Here is a 22,582-nt window from a genome sequence, read left to right as displayed (position 1 = left end):
AGAGAGAGAGACATGGAAGAAAGGATGGGAGGAAGGAAGGGAAGGATGAAGGGAAGAAGGAAGGAAGGAAGGAAGGAAGGAAGGAAGGAAGGAAGGAAAGAGAGACGGAGGCCAAGGAAGGAAGGAAGGGGAAAGGTAGGAAGGAGGGAAGGATGAAGGAAAGAGGGAATTAATTAATGAAAGCAAGAAAGAATTAAGGAGGGAGGGAGGGGGAAGGAGGGAAGGAAGGAAGGAATGGAAGAAGGAGGGAAGGAAGGAAAGAAGGAGAGAGAGAGAGAGAGATGGAAGGAAGGAAGGAAGGAAGGAAGGGAGGGAGGGAGGAAGGAGGAAGGAAGGAAGGAAGGAAGGAGGAAGGAAGGAAGGAGGGAGGGAGGAAGGAAGGAAGGAAGGAAGGAAGGAATTAAGGAAGGAGGAAGGAAGGAAGGAACAAAGGAAGGAGGAAGGAAGGAGGAAGGAAGGAAGGAAGGAAGGAACAAAGGAAGGAGGAAGGAAGGAAGGAGGAAGGAAGGAAGGAAGGAACAAAGGAAGGAGGAAGGAAGGAAGGAAGGAAGGAAGGAAGGAAGGAAAGAGGAAGGAAAGGAAGGAATTAAGGGAGGACCCAAGGTCCCCCGGGGTCATCCATCCCACCCCTCTCCTCTTCCTCCCTGCCCTTTTGGGGGCGGGACTTCCGGGGCGGGACTTCCCACGTACGATTTCTCCGGCTTGGTCCCTTCCGGGCTTCCGTAGATTTCCTCCTCGTTTTTGCCCGGCGACAAGATTTCGGCGCCGGCGGCGGAATAGATTTTGGGCGGAACGGGGCTGGAAGGAGAAATAATAATAATAATAATAATAATAATAATAATAATGAAGAAATAAGAATATTAATTAATCAGATTATTATAATTATTATTAAATCCAAACAAATGATTCTATTCTATTCTTATTAAATTATATTTTTATACGATTATAAATCATCATGATTTATGATTCTTAAGAATATTAATTAATCAGATTATTATAATTATTATTAAATCCAAACAAATGATTCTATTCTATTCTTATTGAATTATATTTTTATACGATTATAAATCATCATGATTTATGATTCTTAAGAATATTAATTAATCAGATTATTATAATTATTATTAAATCCAAACAAATGATTCTATTCTATTCTTATTAAATTATATTTTTATACGATTATAAATCATCATGATTTATGATTCTTAAGAATATTAATTAATCAGATTATTATAATTATTATTAAATCCAAACAAATGATTCTATTCTATTCTTATTAAATTATATTTTTATACGATTATAAATCATCATGATTTATGATTCTTAAGAATATTAATTAATCAGATTATTATAATTATTATTAAATCCAAACAAATGATTCTATTCTATTCTTATTAAATTATATTTTTATACGATTATAAATCATCATGATTTATGATTCTTATCTACAAATAATATATATATAGAATATACCTGGAAATTCCACCGATGCCGGAATAATAATAATAATAATAATAATAATAATTAAATATTAATAATAATTTTAAAGGAAATCTATAAATGAAATTATAATATTGTTATGAAATTTAAATTTAAAATATTAATTATTAAATCATTAAAAATAAAAATTAAAGAATATTAAACAATAAAAATTAAAGAATATTAAACAATAAAAATTAAAGAATATTAAACAATAAAAATATCGAATTTTAAATATAACAATTTTAAATTAAATTTATAAATGAAAGTATAATGAAATAGATTATAATAGATTATAGATCATATATATATATAAATATGCATATATATATATATATGCAAATATAATATATGATGAAACGAAAATATTACCTGGAAATTCCGCCGGCGCCGGAATATGTCTTGGGCGGAACGGGGCTGGAAGGAGAAAATTAATAATAATAATAATAATAATAATAATAATAATAATAATAATAGTAATAATAATAATATATTAATAATAATTTTAAATGACATTTGTAAAAGAAATTATAATGAAATAGATTCATTCAATTCTATTATTCTATTCTTTCAATATTCTATTCTTATCTTCTTTTCATTCTTATAATTTAATTTCCATTCTTATTATAATTTAAGATTAAATTTAATAACAATAGAATATTAAATTTAAATTTAAAATATTAAATATTAAATATTAAATATTAAATAAAAAAATAAAATTTAAAAAATAAATAAAAAATAAAAATATCAAAATTTAAATATAATAATTTTAAATTAAATTGATAAATCAGATTATAATGAAATGAAATATATATATATGTGCAAATATAATATATGATGAAACCAAAATATTACCTGGAAATTCCGCCAGCGCCGGAATACGTCTTGGGCGGAACGGGGCTGGAAGGAGAAAAGTAATAATAATAATAATAATAATAATAATAATAATAATAATGAAATAAGAATATTAATAAATCAAATTATTATAATTATTATTAAATCAAAACAAATGATTCTATTCTATTCTATTCTATTCTATTCTATTCTATTCTATTCTTATTAAATTATATTTTTATACGATTATAAATCATCATGATTTATGATTCTTATCTACAAATAATATATATATAATATACCTGGAAATTCCGCCGGCGCCGGAATACGTCTTGGGCGGAACGGGGCTGGAAGGAGAAAATAATAATAATAATAATAATAATAATAATAATAATAATAATAATAAAATAGATTATTATAATTATTATCAAATCAAAACAAGCTATTATGTTATATTATATTCTTATTAAATCATATTTTTATATTGTTATAAATCATCATGATTTATTATATATATATTATATATATAATATATATATTATTGATAGGTAATAAATAAATATTAAAATATTATATATAATAAATATTAAAATATTATATATAACATACCTGGAAATTCCGCCGGCGCCGGAATACGTCTTGGGCGGAACGGGGCTGGAAGGAGAAAATGAATAGTATTAATAAATATTAATATAAATATATGTGTGTGTGTCTATAATAAAAGAGGATGGAAAAAATAGATACTATAAATATAAATACTATAAAAATAAATAAATATAAAAATATAAATATAAATTTATATATATATATATATATATATATAATATAAATATATATGTGTGTGTCTATAATAAAAGAGGATGGAAAAAATAGATACTATAAATATAAATACTATAAAAATAAATAAATATAAAAATATAAATATAAATTTATATATATATATATAATATAAATATATATGTGTGTCTATAATAAAAGAGGATGGAAAAAATAGATACTATAAATATAAATACTATAAAAATAAATAAATATAAAAATATAAATATAAATTTTTATATATATATATATATATATATATATAATATAAATATATATGTGTGTGTCTATAATAAAAGAGGATGGAAAAAATAGATACTATAAATATAAATACTATAAAAATAAATAAATATAAATATATAAATATAAATTTATATATATATATATAATATAAATATATATGTGTGTGTCTATAATAAAAGAGGATGGAAAAAATAGATACTATAAATATAAATACTATAAAAATAAATAAATATAAAAATATAAATATAATTTTATATATATATATATATAAAATATAAATATATATGTGTGTGTCTGTAATAAAAGAGGATGGAAAAAATAGATACTATAAATATAAATACTATTAAAATAAATAAAAATATATGTGTGTGTGTATAATAAAAGAGGATGTAAAACATAGATATCTGTGTACATAAATAATATAAATATCTGTGTACATAAATAATATAAATATCTGTGTACATAAATAATATAAATATAAATATAAATATAAATATAAATATAAATATAAATATAAATATAAATATAAATATAAATATTATATATAAATATAAATACTATAAATATAAATATATACAATACTATAAATATAAATATACTGCATAAATATACTGTATAAATATACTATAAATATAAATATAGATAATACTATAAATATAAATAATATATATTATATACAAATATAAATACTATAAATATAAATAATATAAATATATATGTATGTGTATAATAAAAGAGAATGGGAAATATAAATACTATAAAGATAAATATAAATATAAGTATAAATTATATATATTATATATAAATATAAATACTATAAATATAAGTATAAATAATATAAATATATATGTATGTGTATAATAAAAGAGAATGGGAAATATAAATACTATAAATATAAATATAAATTATATATATTATATATAAATATAAATACTATAAATATAGATATAAATTATATACATTATATATAAATATAAATACTATAAATATAAATATAGATAATACTATAAATATAAATATAGATATAAATATAGATATAAATGATATATATATATATATATATATATATATATATATATTATATAAGTATAAATACTATAAATATAAGTATAAATAATATAAATATATATGTATGTGTATAATAAAAGAGAATGGGAAATATAAATACTATAAATATAAATATAAATTATACATATTATATATAAATATAAATACTATAAATATAGATATAAATTATATACATTATATATAAATATAAAAATATATAATACTATAAATATAAATATAGATATAAATATAGATATAAATGATATATATATTATATATAAATATAAATACTATAAATATAAATATAGATATAAATATAGATATAAATGATATATATATTATATATAAATATAAATACTATAAATATAAATATAGATAATACTATAAATATATAGATATAAATATAGATATAAATGATATATATATTATATATAAATATAAATACTATAAATATAAATATATAGATATTTATATAAATATATAAATATAGATAATACTATAAATAGAAATATACTATAGAAATATACTATAGAAATACTAGAAATATAAATATTTCTATTTATTTCTATATATATTTATATATTTCTATATTTCTATATATATATATATATATATATTTATATTTATAAATATATAAATATAAATATATAAATATAAATATAAATTCTACATCGTATATAAAAATAGCAATACTCTAAATCGAAATATAGAGAATCCTATAAATCGAAATCGTAGGAATACAAAACCCACCTGGGAAAACCCGGCGCCGGGTTGACCGTGATGTATTCGCTTTCCGGAAGGTTCCTGGAAAAGGGAAGCCGAGTTGGACTGACCGGGCTCCCCCTTGGATGGACAGGGGAGGGTCCCGCCCCTTTCCCCGCCCCTTTCCCCGCCCCTTTCCCCGCCCCGCCCTTGGACTGACTGGCTCTCCGTTTCCGCGGCGACGGCCCTTTCGTAGACGCCCGGCGCCTGGTGGCTCCTGGGAAACGTAGTACGGGGTGAGCGGAGGGACCCAGGCGTCTGGGAGGGGGCGGGGCCAGGAGGGGCGGGGCTTACCTGGGGCCCGGGTGCAGCTCGCTGGCGCTCAGATAAGCCCCGCCTTCCGGGGTGCGCCTGGAAGAGAAAACGGGGCCTTGATTGGTTGGACCAGGGTTTGATGGACAGGCGTGAGTGGGGTTGACGGACAGGGGTGGGGCGGTGATTGACGGGTCTGGCCCCAGGGGGATGGACACCGCGCTACGGTTCCCGGGGCAACCAGGGGTGGATTGACAGGCAAGCAGGGTCGTCGATTTGAAGCCGGAATGATGGACAGGGGTGGGGCAATGATTGGCAGGGTCCCAGATGCGAAGCCCGGGATGATTGACAGGGGTGGGGCAATGATTGACAGGGTCCCAGATGCGAAGCCCGGGATGATTGACAGGGGTGGGGCAACGGGGGTCATTTGGTCCCGCCCCCTGGATCCCCGAAGGATTGACAGGTTAGCGGTTTGAATGACAGAATGATTGACAGGGATGGTCCCGCCCCCTGGATACCAGAATGATTGACAGGGACGGGAGAACCATTGGCATCTGGTTCCGCCCCCTATAACCCAGAATGATTGACAGGTTATCGATTTGAATGGCAGAATGATTGACAGGGAGGGGACAACCAGGGTTCAATCCCAGAATGATTGACAGGTTATTTGAATGACGGAATGATTGACAGGGATGGTCCCACCCCCTGGATGCCAGAATGATTGACAGGGATGGGGCAACCGGGGTCATCTGGTCCCAGCCCTGGATCCCAGATTGATTGACAGGTTATTGGTTTGAATGGCAGAATGATTGACAGGGAGGGGACAACCAGGATTCAATCCCAGAATGACTGACAGGTTATTTGAATGACAGAATGATTGACAGGGATGGTCCCAACCCCTGGATGCCAGAATGATTGACAGGGATGGGGCAACCAGGTTTCTCTGGTCCTGCCCACATAATGATTGACAGGCTATCGATTTGATAGGGAATGATTGACAGGGATGGGATAACCATCCTTATCGAGTTGAACCCGGAATGATTGGCAGGTCCCGGATTCGAGTCCTGGAATGATTGACAGGGATGGGGCAACCAGGGTTCAATCCCAGAATGATTGACAGGTTATTTGAATGACAGAATGATTGACAGGGATTGTCCCACCCCCTGGATGCCAGAATGATTGACAGGGTTCTCTGGTCCCGCCCACCTAATGATTGACAGGTTATCAATTTGATAGGGAATGATTGACAGGGATGGGGTAATCCTGCTTATCGAACCCGGAACGATTGACAGGTCCCAGATTCGAATCCCGGAATGATTGACAGGGATGGGGCAACTGAGGTCATCTGGTCCCGCCCCCGGATCCCATAATGATTGACAGGTTATTGATTTGAACGACAGAATGATTGACAGGGTTCTCTGGTCCCGCCCACATAATGATTGGCAGGTTATCGATTTGATAGGGAATGATTGACAGCTCCCGGATTCGAATCCCGGAATGATTGACAGGGATGGGGCAACCGGGGTCATCTGGTCCTGCCTCCCGGATCCCAGAATGATTGACAGGCTATTGATTTGAACGACAGAATGATTGACAGGGCTGGGGCAACCAGGGTTCAATCCCAGAATGATTGACAGGTTATTTGAAGGACAGAATGATTGACAGGGATGGTCCCACCCCCTGGATACCAGAATGATTGACAGGGTTCTCTGGTCCCGCCCACATAATGATTGACAGGTTATCGATTTGATAGGGAATGATTGACAGGGATGGGGCAACCAACTGGGGTCATCTGGTCCCGCCCCCTGGATCCCAGAATGATTGACAGGTTATTGATTTGAACGACAGAATGATTGACAGGGATGGGGCAACCAGGGTTCAATCCCAGAATGATTGACAGGGATGGTCCCACCCCCTGGATGCCAGAATGATTGACAGGGTTCTCTGGTCCCGCCCACATAATGATTGACAGGCTATTGATTTGATAGGGAATGATTGACAGGTCCCGGATTCGAATCCCGGAATGATTGACAGGGATGGGGCAACCGGGGTCATCTGGTCCCGCCCCCCCGGATCCCAGAATGACTGACAGGTTATTGATTTGAACGACAGAATGATTGACAGGGATGGGGCAACCAGGGTTCAATCCCAGAATGATTGACAGGTTATTTGAAGGACAGAATGATTGACAGGGACGGTCCCACTCCCTGGATACCAGAATGATTGACAGGGTTCTCTGGTCCCGCCCACATAATGATTGACAGGTTATCGATTTGATAGGGAATGATTGACAGGGATGGGGCAACCAACTGGGGTCATCTGGTCCCGCCCCCTGGATCCCAGAATGATTGACAGGTTATTGATTTGAACGACAGAATGATTGACAGGGATGGGGCAACCAGGGTTCAATCCCAGAATGATTGACAGGGATGGTCCCACCCCCTGGATGCCAGAATGATTGACAGGGTTCTCTGGTCCCGCCCACATAATGATTGACAGGCTATTGATTTGATAGGGAATGATTGACAGGTCCCGGATTCGAATCCCGGAATGATTGACAGGGATGGGGCAACCGGGGTCATCTGGTCCCGCCCCCCCCGGATCCCAGAATGACTGACAGGTTATTGATTTGAACGACAGAATGATTGACAGGGATGGGGCAACCAGGGTTCAATCCCAGAATGATTGACAGGTTATTTGAAGGACAGAATGATTGACAGGGACGGTCCCACTCCCTGGATACCAGAATGATTGACAGGGTTCTCTGGTCCCGCCCACATAATGATTGACAGGTTATCGATTTGATAGGGAATGATTGACAGGGCTGGGGCAACCAACTGGGGTCATCTGGTCCCGCCCCCTGGATCCCAGAATGATTGACAGGTTGTTGATTCGAATGACAGAATGATTGACATGGATGGAGCAACCAGGGTTCTCTGGTCCCGCCCACATAATGATTGACAGGTTATTGATTTGATAGGGAATGATTGACAGGGATGGGGTGACCATGCTTATCGAACCCGGAATGATTGACAGGTCCCGAATTCGAATCCCGGAATGATTGACAGGGATGGGGCAACCAACTGGGGTCATCTGGTCCCGCCCTGTGGATCCCAGAATGATTGACAGGTTATTGATTTGAACGACAGAATGATTGACAGGGAGGGGGCAACCAGGGTTCAATCCCAGAATGATTGACAGAATGATTGACAGGGATGGTCCCACCCCCTGGATGCCAGAATGATTGACAGGGTTCTCTGGTCCCGCCCACATAATGATTGACAGGCTATCGATTTGATAGGGAATGATTGACAGGGATGGGGTGACCATGCTTATCGAACCCGGAATGATTGACAGGTCCCGAATTCGAATCCCGGAATGATTGACAGGGATGGGGCAACCAACTGGGGTCATCTGGTCCCGCCCTGTGGATCCCAGAATGATTGACAGGTTATTGATTTGAACGACAGAATGATTGACAGGGAGGGGGCAACCAGGGTTCAATCCCAGAATGATTGACAGAATGATTGACAGGGATGGTCCCACCCCCTGGATGCCAGAATGATTGACAGGGTTCTCTGGTCCCGCCCACATAATGATTGACAGGCTATCGATTTGATAGGGAATGATTGACAGGTCCCGGATTCGAATCCCGGAATGATTGACAGGGATGGGGCAACCGGGGTCATCTGGTCCCGCCCCCCGGATCCCAGAATGACTGACAGGTTATTGATTTGAACGACAGAATGATTGACAGGGCTGGGGCCGGGTCCCGGGTTCGAGAATGATTGACAGGTACTCACGGACTGGTGGCCATCAGCCTCTCGTACCCGGGTGCCGATTTCGCCGACAGGTAGACGCGCTCCGGGCGGGGCGGGCTGAAATAATTAATAATAACTAATATTAATATTAATTTATTAATATTAATTAATATTAATATTAGCCCCGCCCCCTCCTGGTCCCGCCCACGGGAAACTTACGGCAGCGGAGGGAGGGGCCTATTGGACATGGGGTTGGCGTCCTTCCCCGACTTCCTGGAAGAGAGAGGCGGGGTTAAAATCAGAGAGCTGACTTCCTAGAGTGGCCACTCTATTACTATTAATAATAATAATAATAATAATAATAATAATATGCAGACAAGTTGATGGCAATTGTAATAATAATAATAATAATAATAATAACAACAACAACAATAATAATAATAACAACAATAATATGCAGACCAGTCGATGGCAATTGTAATAATAATAATAATAATAATAATAATAATAATAATATGATGCAGACAAGTCGATTGCAATTGTAATAATAATAATAATAATAATAATAATATATTTATAATATTGTAATCTGCATATTTATATTTACTTTCATATATCTATATCTATATATATCTATATTTATTTATATTTATATTTACTTTTCTATATTCATATTCATATTCATATTTATGTTTATACTTATATTTATACTTATATTCATATTTATATTCATATTCATATTTATATTCATATTCATATTTCTACTTATATTTATATTCATATACATATTCATACTTATATTCATATTCATATTCATACTTATATTTATATTCATATTCATATTTATACTCATATTCATATTCATATTTATACTTATATTCATATTCATATTCATACTTATATTCATATTCATATTTATACTTATATTTATATTCATATTCATACTCATATTTATACTTATATTCATATTCATGCTTATACTCATATTTATATTTATATTTATTTTTATATTCATATTCATATTCATATTCATATTCATATTCATATTCATATTTATATTTATATTTATATTCATATTCATATTCATATTCATATTCATATTCCTATTTCTATTTCTATTTCTATTCCTATTTCTATTCCTATTCCTATTCCTATTCCTATTCCTATTCATATTCATCTTTCTACTCACCGCTGACGCTCCACCAGCCGCAGCAAACAGACGGCCACCACCAACAAGACCGACGTCGAGAAGAAGCCTAGAAAGGCCAGGACCGCCACCATGGCCACCAGCGTCCCCTTGGCCAGCGGCTCGGGGCAGGCGCACTCCTCCGGCGGCGCCACTGCGGGGAAAACGGCGCCGCGCTACGTTTCCCGCGCTAAGACTCGAACCCGCAACGCCCACAACATCTCGGGGCTAAGGTTCCCACGCTGTCTCTTTCCAGGGAGTTTCCGGCCTATTTCCTGTCTCTTTCCAGGGAGTTTCCTGTCTCTTTCCTGGGAGTTTCCTGATTATTTCCTGTCTCTTTCCTGGGAGTTTCCTGATTATTTCCTGTCTATTTCCTGTCTCTTTCCTGGGAGTTTCCTGATTATTTCCTGTCTATTTCCTGTCTCTTTCCTGGGAGTTTCCTGACTATTTCCTGTTTATTTCCAGGGAGTTTCCTGACTATTTCCTCTCTCTTTCCAGGGAGTTTCCTGTCTCTTTCCAGGGAGTTTCCTGTATCTTTCCTGGGAGTTTCCTGATTATTTCCTGTCTCTTTCCTGGGAGTTTCCTGACTATTTCCTGTTTATTTCCAGGGAGTTTCCTGACTATTTCCTCTCTCTTTCCAGGGAGTTTCCTGACTATTTCCTGTCTCTTTCCTGGGAGTTTCCTGACTATTTCCTGTCTCTTTCCAAGGAGTTTCCTGTCTCTTTCCAGGGACTTTCCTGTCTCTTTCCTGGGAGTTTCCTGACTATTTCCTGTCTCTTTCCTGGGAGTTTCCTGACTATTTCCTGTTTATTTCCAGGTAGTTTCCTGTCTATTTCCTATTTATTTCCAGGGAGTTTCCTGTCTATTTCCTGTCCCTTTCCTGGGAGTTTTCTGTCTATTTCCTGCGAGTTTCCTGTCTCTTTGCAGGGTGTCCTATTTCCTGTCTATTTCCTGTCTATTTCCTGGGAGTTGCCTGTCTCTTTCCAGGGAGTTTCCTGCCTATTTCCTGTTTATTTCCAGGGAGTTTCCTGCCTATTTCCGCCACCATGGCCACCAGCGTCCCCTTGGCCAGCGGCTCGGGGCAGGCGCACTCCTCCGGCGGCGCCACTGCGGGGAAAACGGCGCCGCGCTACGTTTCCCGCGCTAAGCTTCCCGCGGGGAGGGAGACTCGAACCCGCAACGCCCACAACATCTCGGGGCTAAGGTTCCCACGCTGTCTCTTTCCAGGGAGTTTCCTGCTTATTTCCTGTCTCTTTCCAGGGAGTTTCCTGTCTCTTTCCAGGGAGTTTCCTGTCTCTTTCCAGGGAGTTTCCTGTCTCTTTCCTGGGAGTTTCCTGATTATTTCCTGTCTCTTTCCTGTCTCTTTCCTGGGAGTTTCCTGACTATTTCCTGTTTATTTCCAGGGAGTTTCCTGACTATTTCCTGTCTCTTTCCAGGGAGTTTCCTGACTATTTCCTGTCTCTTTCCTGGGAGTTTCCTGACTATTTCCTGTTTATTTCCAGGTAGTTTCCTGTCTATTTCCTATTTATTTCCAGGGAGTTTCCTGTCTATTTCCTGTCCCTTTCCTGGGAGTTTTCTGTCTATTTCCTGCGAGTTTCCTGTCTCTTTGCAGGGAGTGTCCTATTTCCTGTCTATTTCCTGTCTATTTCCTGGGAGTTGCCTGTCTCTTTCCAGGGAGTTTCCTGTCTCTTTCCAGGGAGTTTCCTGTCTCTTTCCAGGGAGTTTCCTGTCTCTTTCCTGGGAGTTTCCTGATTATTTCCTGTCTCTTTCCTGTCTCTTTCCTGGGAGTTTCCTGACTATTTCCTGTTTATTTCCAGGGAGTTTCCTGACTATTTCCTGTCTCTTTCCAGGGAGTTTCCTGACTATTTCCTGTCTCTTTCCTGGGAGTTTCCTGACTATTTCCTGTTTATTTCCAGGTAGTTTCCTGTCTATTTCCTATTTATTTCCAGGGAGTTTCCTGTCCCTTTCCTGGGAGTTTTCTGTCTATTTCCTGCGAGTTTCCTGTCTCTTTGCAGGGAGTGTCCTATTTCCTGTCTATTTCCTGTCTATTTCCTGGGAGTTGCCTGTCTCTTTCCAGGGAGTTTCCTGCCTATTTCCTGTCTCTTTACAGGGAGTTTCCTGTCTATTTCCTGTCTCTTTCTAGGGAGTTTCCGGTCTCTTTCCAGGGAGTTTCCTGTCTATTTCCTGTTTATTTCCAGGGAGTTTCCTGTCTCTTTCCAGGGAGTTTCCTGTCTATTTCCTGTTTATTTCCAGGGAGTTTCCTGTCTCTTTCCAGGAAGTTTCCTGCCTATTTCCTGTTTATTTCCAGGGAGTTTCCTGTCTCTTTCCAGGGAGTTTCCTGTCTATTTCCTGTCTCTTTCCAGGGAGTTTCCTGTCTATTTCCTGTCTCTTTCCTGGGAGTTTCCTGACTATTTCCTGTCTCTTTCCAGGGAGTTTCCTGTCTATTTCCTGTTTTTTTCCAGGGAGTTTCCTGTCTCTTTCCAGCGAGTTTCCTGTCTCTTTCCAGGGAGTTTCCTGCCTATTTCCTGGGAGTTTCCTGCCTATTTCCTGCCTATTTCCTTTTTATTTCCAGGAATGTTCCTGTCTATTTCCTGTTTATTTCCAGGGAGATTCCTATTTCCTGTCTCTTTCCAGGGAGTTTCCTGTCTCTTTCCAGGGAGTTTCCTGCCTATTTCCTGTCTATTTCCTGTCTATTTCCTGGGAGCTGCCTGTTTCTTTCCAGGGAGTTTCCTGACTATTTCCTGTTTCTTTCCAGGGAGTTTCCTGTCTCTTTCCAGGGAGTTTCCGGTCTCTTTCCAGGGAGTTTCCTGTCGCTTTCTAGGGAGTTTCCTGTCTATTTCCTGGGAGTTTCCTGTCTCTTTCCAGGGAGTTTCCCATCTATTTCCTGTTTATTTCCAGGGAGGTTCCTGTCTATTTCCTGTCTATTTCCTGTGAATTTCCTGCCTCTTTCCAGGGAGTTTCCTGTCTCTTTCCAGGGAGTTTCCTGCCCATTTCCTGTCTATTTCCTGGGAGTTTCCTGTCTCCAGGAAGTTTCCTGTCTATTTCCTGTTTATTTCCAGGGAGGTTCCTGTCTATTTCCTGTCTATTTCCTGCAAGCTTCCTGAGAATTTCCTATTTCCTGGGAGTTTCCTGTCTCTTTCCAGGGAGTTTCCTGCCTATTTCCTGGGAGTTTCCTGTCTATTTCCTGTCTATTTCCTGGGAGTTTCCTTAAAATTTCCTGTTTATTTCCAGGAAGTTTCCTGTCTCTTTCCTGTCTCCTTCCTGGGAGTTTCCTGTCTCTTTCCTGTCTCTTTCCAGGGAGTTTCCTGCCTATTTCCTGTCTCTTTCCTGGGAGTTTCCTGTCTCTTTCCAGAGAGTTTCCTGTCTATTTCCTATTTTTTCCAGGAAGTTTCCTGTCTATTTCCTGTTTATTTCCAGGGAGTTTCCTGTCTCCATCCTGGGAGTTTCCTGTCTATTTCCTGCGAGTTTCCTGTCTATTTGCAGGGAGTTTCCTCACTCTTTCCAGGGAGTTTCCTGCCTATTTCCTGCCTCTTTCCTGGGAGTTTCCTGTCTCTTTCCAGGGAGTTTCCTGTCTATTTCCTGTTTCTTTCCAGGAAGTTTCCAGTCTATTTCCTGTTTATTTCCAGGGGGTTTCCTGCCTATTTCCTGTGAGTTTCCTGTCTATTTCCTGTGAGTTTCCTGTCTATTTCCTGTCTCTTTCCAGGGAATTTGCTGTCTCTTTCCCATATTGAAATTCCTGCGCTATAGTTCCCGCGCTAAGGTTCCCATGCTAAGATTCCCATGCTAAGATTCCTGCGCTATAGTTCCCGCGTTCCTGCGCTATAGTTCCCGCGCTACGGTTCCCATGCTTAGATTCCCATGATGAAATTCCCACGCTAAGGTTCCCATGCTAAGAGTCCCATGTTGAAATTCCCGCGCTAAGGTTCCCGTGCTAAGGTTCCCATGTTGAAATTCCTGCGCTAAGGTTCCCATGCTAAGATTCCCATGTTGAAATTCCCGCGCTATAGTTCCCGCGTTCCTGCGCTATAGTTCCCGCGCTACGGTTCCCATGCTTAGATTCCCATGTTGAAATTCCCGCGCTACAGTTCCCATGCTAAGATTCCCATGTTGAAATTCCCGCGCTACGGTTCCCATGCTAAGATTCCCATGTTGAAATTCCCGCGCTAAGGTTCCCATGCTAAGATTCCCATGTTGAAATTCCCGCGCTAAGGTTCCCGCGCTAAGGTTCCCATGCTAAGATTCCCATGTTGAAATTCCTGCGCTATAGTTACCGCGCTAAGGTTCCCATGCTAAGATTCCCATGTTAAAATTCCTACGCTATAGTTCCCGCACTATGGTTCCCGCGCTAAGATTCCCACGTTGAAATTCCTGCGCTATAGTTCCCGCGCTACGGTTCCCATGCTTAGATTCCCATGATGAAATTCCCGCGCTAAGATTCCCATGCTAAGATTCCCATGTTGAAATTCCTGCGCTAAGGTTCCCGCGCTAAGGTTCCCATGTTGAAATTCCTGCGCTAAGGTTCCCGCGCTAAGGTTCCAATGCTAAGATTCCCATGTTGAAATTCCTGCGCTATAGTTCCCGCGCTAAGCTTCCCGTGCTAAAACTCCCACAAATCCCCACATTAAATTCCCATGCTAAGGTTCCCGCGCTAAGGTTCCCGCGCTAAAGTTCCCGTACTAAAATTCCCTCTGAAATTCCCGTGCTAAGCTTCCCATACTAAAATTCCCACTCCTATTTCCAGCCTAACCTGGGTTCAAGATGGAGACTCGAACCCGCAACCTCCCCCAGGATCGCCCACTGTGGGCAGAAGCGGGCGCCGCGCTAAGGTTCCCGTGCTAAAATTCCCACGCTAAGGTTCCCGCGCTAAAATTCCCGCGCTAAGGTTCCCACGCCGCCGGAGACTTGAACCCGCAACCTTCCCCAGGATCGCCCACTGCGGGGACAAGCGGGCGCCGCGCTAAGGTTCCCATCCTAAGCCTCGAACTTCGACACCCCCTGCTTTTCGCACCCGGCGCCGGCGCCTTACTTTGCAGAGCGACCCCCCGGTGCTGGATGGGAATCCTGGCATCGTCGACGTACTGCGGGCGACAGAGATGGGAGTTATAGCGCGTTGCGCACCTGGACCCGGAAGGGCAGAAGAGAATGGGAATTGTAGCGCGTTTCGCACCCAGTTCCGCACCCGGCGCTGGGAGGGAAGGGGAGACTCACCCTCGTGTGCGGCGCGGGTTCGAGGAAGGCCGCCTGGCGCCGGCGCCGCATGCCCCGCGGCGGGAAGTCCATCAGCGCCTGGAAGCAGAACGCAAGGAGGTAAGTGAGTTTCTGACGGCGCCTGTTCCCTGCAAGGAACCTTAGCGCGAGAATGTTAGCGTGGGAACCTTAGCGCGGGAACCTTAGCGTGGGAATCTTAGTGCGGGAATTTTCGTGCGGGAAGCTTAGCGTGGGAAACCGTGCGGGAATTTTAGTGTGGGAATTTTAGCGCGGGAACCTTAGCGCGAGAATGTTAGTGTGGGAATTTTAGTGTGGGAACCTGAGCGCGGGAATTTTAGTGTGGGAATTTTAGCGTGGGAACCTGAGTGCGGGAACCTTAGCGCGGGAATTTTAGTGTGGGAACCTGAGTGCGGGAACCTTAGCGCGGGAACTTTAGTGCGGGAACCATAGCGTGGGAACCTTAGTGCGGGAACCTGAGTGCGGGAAACTTAGCGCGGGAAACAGTGTGGGAAGCTTAGTGCGGGAACCTTAGCGTGGGAATTTTAGTGTGGGAATTTTAGCGCGGGAACCTTAGTGCGGGAACCTGAGTGCGGGAAACTTAGCGCGGGAAACAGTGTGGGAAGCTTAGTGCGGGAACCTTAGCGTGGGAATTTTAGTGTGGGAATTTTAGCGCGGGAACCTTAGCGCGGGAATTTTAGTGCGGGAACCTGAGTGCGGAAACCTTAGCGCGGGAACTTTAGTGCGGTAACCTGAGCGCGGGAACCTTAGCATGGGAACCATAGCGCTGGAACTTTAGTGCGGGAACCTGAGCGCGGGAATTTTAGTGTGGGAATTTTAGCGTGGGAACCTGAGTGCGGGAACCTTAGCGCAGGAATTTTAGTGTGGGAACCTGAGTGCGGGAACCTTAGCGTGGGAACCTTAGCGTGGGAATCTTAGTGCGGGAATTTTAGTGTGGGAACCTTAGCGTGGGAAACAGTGCGGGAATTTTAGTGTGGGAATTTTAGCGCGGGAACCTTAGCGCGAGAATGTTAGCGTGGGAATTTTAGTGTGGGAACCTTAGCATGGGAACCATAGCGTGGGAACCTTAGTGCGGGAACCGGAGTGCGGGAAACTTAGCGCGAGAATGTTAGCTTGGGAACCTTAGTGCGGGAACCTTAGCGCGGGAATTTTAGTGTGGGAACCTTAGCGCAGGAACCTTAGCCTGGGAACTTTCGTGCGGGAACCTTTGCGCGGGAACCTTAGCGCAGGAATTTTAGCGTGGGAACCTGAGCGTGGGAACCTTAGCATGGGAACCATAGCGCTGGAACTTTAGTGCGGGAACCTGAGCGCGGGAATTTTAGTGTGGGAATTTTAGCGTGGGAACCATAGAGCGGGAACCTTAGCGCGGGAATTTTAGTGTGGGAACCTAAGTGCGGGAACCTTAGCGCGGGAACTTTAGTGCGGTCACCTGAGCGCGGGAACCTTAGCATGGGAACCATAGCGCTGGAACTTTAGTGCGGGAACCTGAGCGTGGGAATTTTAGTGTGGGAATTTTAGCGTGGGAACCTGAGTGCGGGAACCTTAGCGCGGGAATTTTAGTGTGGGAACCTGAGTGCGGGAACCTTAGCGCGGGAACTTTAGTGCGGGAACCTGAGCGCGGGAACCTTAGCATGGGAACCATAGCGCTGGAACTTTAGTGCGGGAACCTGAGCGCGGGAATTTTAGTGTGGGAATTTTAGCGTGGGAACCTGAGTGCGGGAATCTTAGCGTGGGAATTTTAGTGTGGGAACCGTAGCAGGGGAACTATAGCGCGGGAACTTTAGTGCGGGAACCTGAGTGCGGGAATCTTAGCGTGGGAATTTTAGTGTGGGAAACGTAGCAGGGAAACTATAGCGCGGGAATTTTAGTGCGGGAACCTGAGTGCGGGAACCTGAGTGCGGGAATCTTAGCGCGGGAATTTTAGTGTGGGAACCTGAGTGCGGGAACCTTAGCGCAGGAACTTTAGTGCGGGAACCTGAGTGCGGGAATCTTAGCGCGGGAATTTTAGTGTGGGAACCGTAGCATGGGAACTATAGCGCGGGAACTTTAGCATGGGAACCTTAGCGTGGTAACCTTAGCGCGAGAATGTTAGCTCGGGAACCTGAGTGCGGGAACCTTAGAGCGGGAATTTTAGTGTGGGAACCTGAGTGCGGGAACCTTAGCGCAGGAACTTTAGTGCGGGAACCTGAGTGCGGGAATCTTAGCGCGGGAATTTTAGTGTGGGAACCGTAGCATGGGAACTATAGCGCGGGAACTTTAGCATGGGAACCTTAGCGTGGTAACCTTAGCGCGAGAATGTTAGCTCGGGAACCTGAGTGCGGGAACCTTAGAGCGGGAATTTTAGTGTGGGAACCTTAGCGCAGGAACCTTAGCATGGGAACTTTAGTGCGGGAACCTTTGCGCGGGAACCTTAGCGCAGGAATTTTACTGTGGGAACCTTAGCGTGGGAACCTTAGCGTGGGAACCTGAGCGCGAGAACCTTAGCGCGAGAAGCTTAGCGCGGGATCCTTAGTGCGGGAACCTTAGCGCAGGAACCTTAGGATGGGAACCTTAGTGTGGGATCTTTAGCGTGGGAACCTTAGCGTGGGAATTTTAGTGTGGGAACCTGAGTGCGGGAACCTTAGCATGGGAACCTTAGCGTGGGAATCTTAGCGCGGGAATTTTAGTGTGGGAACCTTAGCGTGGGAAACAGTGCGGGAATTTTAGTGTGGGAATTTTAGCGCGGGAACCTTAGCGCGAGAATGTTAGCGTGGGAATTTTAGTGTGGGAACCTTAGCATGGGAACCATAGCGTGGGAACCTTAGTGCGGGAACCTGAGTGCGGGAAACTTAGCGCGGGAAACAGTGTGGGAAGCTTAGTGCGGGAACCTTAGCGTGGGAATTTTAGTGTGGGAACCTTAGCATGGGAACCATAGCGCGGGAACTTTAGTGCGGGAACCTGAGCGCGGGAATTTTAGTGTGGGAATTTTAGCGTGGGAACCTGAGTGCGGGAACCTTAGCGCGGGAACTTTAGTGCGGTAACCTGAGCGCGGGAACCTTAGCATGGGAACCATAGCGCTGGAACTTTAGTGCGGGAACCTGAGCGCGGGAATTTTAGTTGGGAACCTGAGTGCGGGAACCTTAGCGGGGGAACTTTAGTGCGGGAACCTGAGTGCGGGAATCTTAGCGCGGGAATTTTAGTGCGGGAACCTGAGTGCGGGAATCTTAGCACGGGAATTTTAGTGTGGGAACCTCAGTGCGGGAACCTTAGCGCGGGAACTTTAGTGCGGGAACCTGAGTGCGGGAACCTTAGCGCGGGAACTTTAGTGCGGGAACCTGAGTGCGGGAACCTTAGCGCGGGAATTTTAGTGTGGGAACCTGAGTGCGGGAACCTTAGCGCAGGAACTTTAGTGTGGGAACCGTAGCATGGGAACTATAGCGCGGGAACTTTAGTGCGGGAACCTGAGTGCGGGAATCTTAGCGCGGGAATTTTAGTGTGGGAACCGTAGCATGGGAACTATAGCGCGGGAACTTTAGCATGGGAACCTTAGCGTGGTAACCTTAGCGCGAGAATGTTAGCTCGGGAACCTTAGTGCGGGAATCTGAGTGCGGGAATCTTAGCGCGGGAATTTCAGTGTGGGAACCTTAGCGCAGGAACCTTAGCATGGGAACTTTAGTGCGGGAACCTTTGCGCGGGAACCTTAGCGCAGGATCCTTAGTGCGGGAACCTTAGCGCAGGAACCTTAGCATGGGAACCTTAGTGTGGGATCTTTAGCGTGGGAATTTTAGCGCGGGAACCTTAGTGCGGGAATTTTAGTGTCGGAACCTTAGCATGGGAACCATAGCGCTGGAACTTTAGTGCGGGAACCTGAGTGCGGGAATCTTAGCGCGGGAATTTTAGTGTGGGAACCGTAGCATGGGAACTATAGCGCGGGAACTTTAGTGCGGGAACCTGAGTGCGGGAATCTTAGCGCGTGAATTTTAGTGTGGGAACCGTAGCATGGGAACTATAGCGCGGGAACTTTAGCATGGGAACCTTAGCGTGGTAACCTTAGCGCGAGAATGTTAGCTCGGGAACCTGAGTGCGGGAACCTTAGCGCGGGAATTTTAGTGTGGGAACCTTAGCACAGGAACCTTAGCATGGGAACTTTCGTGCGGGAACCTTTGCGCGGGAACCTTAGCGCAGGAATTTTAGTGTGGGAACCTTAGCGTGGGAACCTTAGCGCGGGAACCTGAGCGCGAGAACCTGAGCGCGAGAACCTTAGCGCGGGATCCTTAGTGCGGGAACCTTAGCGCAGGAACCTTAGCATGGGATCTTTAGCGTGGGAATTTTAGCGCGGGAACCTTAGTGCGGGAATTTATTGGGGGAACCTTAGCATGGGAACCATAGCGCTGGAACTTTAGTGCCGGAACCTGAGCGCGGGAACCTTAGCATGGGAACCATAGCGCTGGAACTTTAGTGCGGGAACCTGAGCGCGGGAATTTTAGTGTGGGAATTTTAGCGTGGGAACCTGAGTGCGGGAACCTTAGCGCGGGAATTTTAGTGCGGGAACCTGAGCGCGGGAATTTTAGTGTGGGAATTTTAGCGTGGGAACCTTAGAGCAGGAACCTTAGCACGGGAATTTTAGTGTGGGAACCTGAGTGCGGGAACCTTAGCGCGGGAATTTTAGTGTGGGAACCGTAGCATGGGAACTATAGCGCAGGAACTTTAGTGCGGGAACCTGAGTGCGGGAATCTTAGCGCGGGAATTTTAGTGTGGGAACCTTAGCGTGGGAACCTTAGCGTGGGGACCTGAGCGCGAGAACCTTAGCGCGGGATCCTTAGTGCGGGAACCTTAGCGCAGGAACCTTAGCGCAGGAACCTTAGCGCAGGAACCTTAGCATGGGAACCTTAGTGTGGGATCTTTAGCATGGGAACCTTAGCGCGGGAACCTTAGCGCGGGAACCTTAGCGCGGGAACCTTAGCGCGATCTTGGGGAAGGTTTCGGGTTCGAATCTCCCGCCCCACGGGAACCCTAGTTTCCTGGGAGTTTCCTGTCTATTTCCTGGGAGTTTCCTGTCTATTTCCTGGCAGTTTCCTGTCTATTTCCTGGCAGTTTCCTGTCTCTTTCCTGGGAGTTTCCTGTCTATTTCCAGGGAGTTTCCTGTCTATTTCCTGGCAGTTTCCTGTTTATTTCCAGGGAGTTTCCTGTCTCTTTCCTGGGAGTTTCCTGTCTATTTCCTGGCAGTTTCCTGTCTATTTCCAGGGAGTTTCCTGTCTCTTTCCAGGGAGTTTCCTGTCTCTTTCCAGGGAGTTTCCTGTCTATTTCCTGGGAGTTTCCTGTCTCTTTCCAGGTTGTTTCCTATCTATTTCCAGGGTTTCCTGTCTCTTCCAGGAGGTTTCCTGTCTATTTCCTGGGAGTTTCCTGTCTCTTTCCAGGGAGTTTCCTGTCTATTTCCTGGCAGTTTCCTGTCTCTTTCCAGGGAGTTTCCTGTCTCTTTCCAGGGAGTTTCCTGTCTATTTCCTGTCTATTTCCTGGGAGTTTCCTGTCTCTTTCCAGGTTGTTTCCTATCTATTTCCAGGGTTTCCTGTCTCTTCCAGGAGGTTTCCTGTCTATTTCCTGGGAGTTTCCTGTCTCTTTCCAGGGAGTTTCCGGTCTATTACTAGGGAGATTCCTGTCTATTTCCTGTTTATTTCCTGGGAGTTTCCTGCCTATTTCCTATTTCCTGGGAGTTTCCTGTCTCTTTCCTGGGAGTTCCCTTTCTCTTTCCAGGGAGATTCCTGTCTCTTTCCTGGGAGTTTCCTGTCTTTCCTGTGAGTTTCCTGTCTATTTCCAGGGAGTTTCCTGTCTATTTCCTGTCTCTTTCCTGGGAGTTTCCTGTCTCTTTCCTGGGAGTTTCCTGTCTATTTCCAGGGAGTTTCCTGTCTCTTTCCAGGGAGTTTCCTGTGTCTTTCCAGGGAGTTTCCTGTCTATTTCCAGGGAGTTTCCTGTCTATTTCCTGTCTATTTCCGGGGAGTTTCCTATCTATTTCCAGGGTTTCCTGTCTCTTCCAGGGGGTTTCCTGTCTATTTCCTGGGAGTTTCCTGTCTATTTCCAGGGATTTTCCGGTCTCTTCCAGGGGGTTTCCTGTCGATTTCCAGGGAGTTTCCTGTCTCTTTCCAGGGAGTTTCCTGTCTATGGAAATAGAGAGGAAACAGACAGGAAACTCCTTGGAAAGAGACAGGAAATAGGCAGGAAACTCCCAAGAAATAGACAGGAAATAGAAAGGAAACTCCCAGGAAATAGACAGGAAATAGAAAGGAAACTCCCTGGAAATAAACAGGAAATAAACAGGAAATTCCCTGGAAAGAGACAGGAAACTCCCTGAAAATAGACAGGAAACTCCCAGGAAATAGCCAGGAAACTCCCCAGAAAAAAACAGGGAACAAACAGGGAACTCCCTGGAAATAGGCAGGAGACTCCCTGGAAATAGACAGGAAATAGACAGGAAACTCCCTGGAAATAAACAGGAAACTCCCAGGAAATAGCCAGGAAACTCACTGGGAAAAAAACAGGGAAAAAACAGGAAACTCCCTGGAAATAGGCAGGAAACTCCCTGGAAAGAGACAGGAAACTCCCTGGAAAGAGACAGGAAACTCCCTGAAAATAGACAGGAAACTCCCTGAAAATAGACAGGAAACTCCCAGGAAATAGCCAGGAAACTCACTGGGAAAAAAACAGGAAACAAACAGGAAACTCCCTGGAAATAGACAGGAAACTCCCAGGAAATAGCCAGGAAACTCACTGGAAAAACAACAGGAAACAAACAGGAAACTCCCTGGAAAGAGACAGGAAACTCCCTGGAAAGAGACAGGAAACTCCCAGGAAATAGGCAGGAAACTCCCTGGAAAGAGACAGGAAACTCCCAGGAAATAGACAGGAAACTCCCAGGAAATAGACAGGAAACTCACGGGAAAAAAAACAGGAAGCAAACAGGAAACTCCCTGGAAAGAGGCAGGAAACTCCCTGGAAATAGACA

The 22,582-nt window shown here is 42.8% G+C and overlaps 1 protein-coding gene across 15 annotated transcripts in view; it reads right to left on the bottom strand.

Moving 5' to 3' along the window:
• The window catches only part of LOC309334139 (uncharacterized protein), a 26,044-nt gene that overhangs the window by 2,571 nt on the left and 891 nt on the right, over window positions 1-22,582 (bottom strand). For 2 of the 15 annotated variants that reach the window (XR_014152916.1, XM_081848248.1), the window contains exons 3-15: window positions 15,589-15,666; window positions 15,407-15,458; window positions 10,384-10,534; window positions 9,414-9,467; window positions 9,237-9,311; window positions 5,476-5,532; window positions 5,342-5,398; window positions 5,170-5,223; window positions 2,923-2,967; window positions 2,616-2,660; window positions 2,335-2,379; window positions 1,852-1,896; window positions 691-798 (exon numbers count right to left, since the gene is read on the bottom strand). Coding sequence is in view for 14 of the 15 variants with exons in the window: in XM_081848248.1 (XP_081704374.1) it covers window positions 691-798; window positions 1,852-1,896; window positions 2,335-2,379; window positions 2,616-2,660; window positions 2,923-2,967; window positions 5,170-5,223; window positions 5,342-5,398; window positions 5,476-5,532; window positions 9,237-9,311; window positions 9,414-9,467; window positions 10,384-10,534; window positions 15,407-15,458; window positions 15,589-15,666 (866 nt within the window). In the remaining variant the exon portion in view is untranslated. The remainder of the gene's footprint in view (window positions 1-690; window positions 799-1,851; window positions 1,897-2,334; window positions 2,380-2,615; window positions 2,661-2,922; window positions 2,968-5,169; window positions 5,224-5,341; window positions 5,399-5,475; window positions 5,533-9,236; window positions 9,312-9,413; window positions 9,468-10,383; window positions 10,535-15,406; window positions 15,459-15,588; window positions 15,667-22,582) is intronic. The other 13 variants (XM_081848255.1, XM_081848256.1, XM_081848257.1 and 10 more) reach the window with 13 other exon arrangements.

The sequence above is a fragment of the Podarcis erhardii genome, assembly GCF_964252035.2.
Source record: "Podarcis erhardii genome assembly, chromosome: Z".
Lineage (NCBI taxonomy): Eukaryota > Metazoa > Chordata > Lepidosauria > Squamata > Lacertidae > Podarcis > Podarcis erhardii.
The sequence above is the reverse complement of the archived record's forward strand: the minus strand, read 5'-3'. Positions and strand labels throughout refer to the sequence as shown.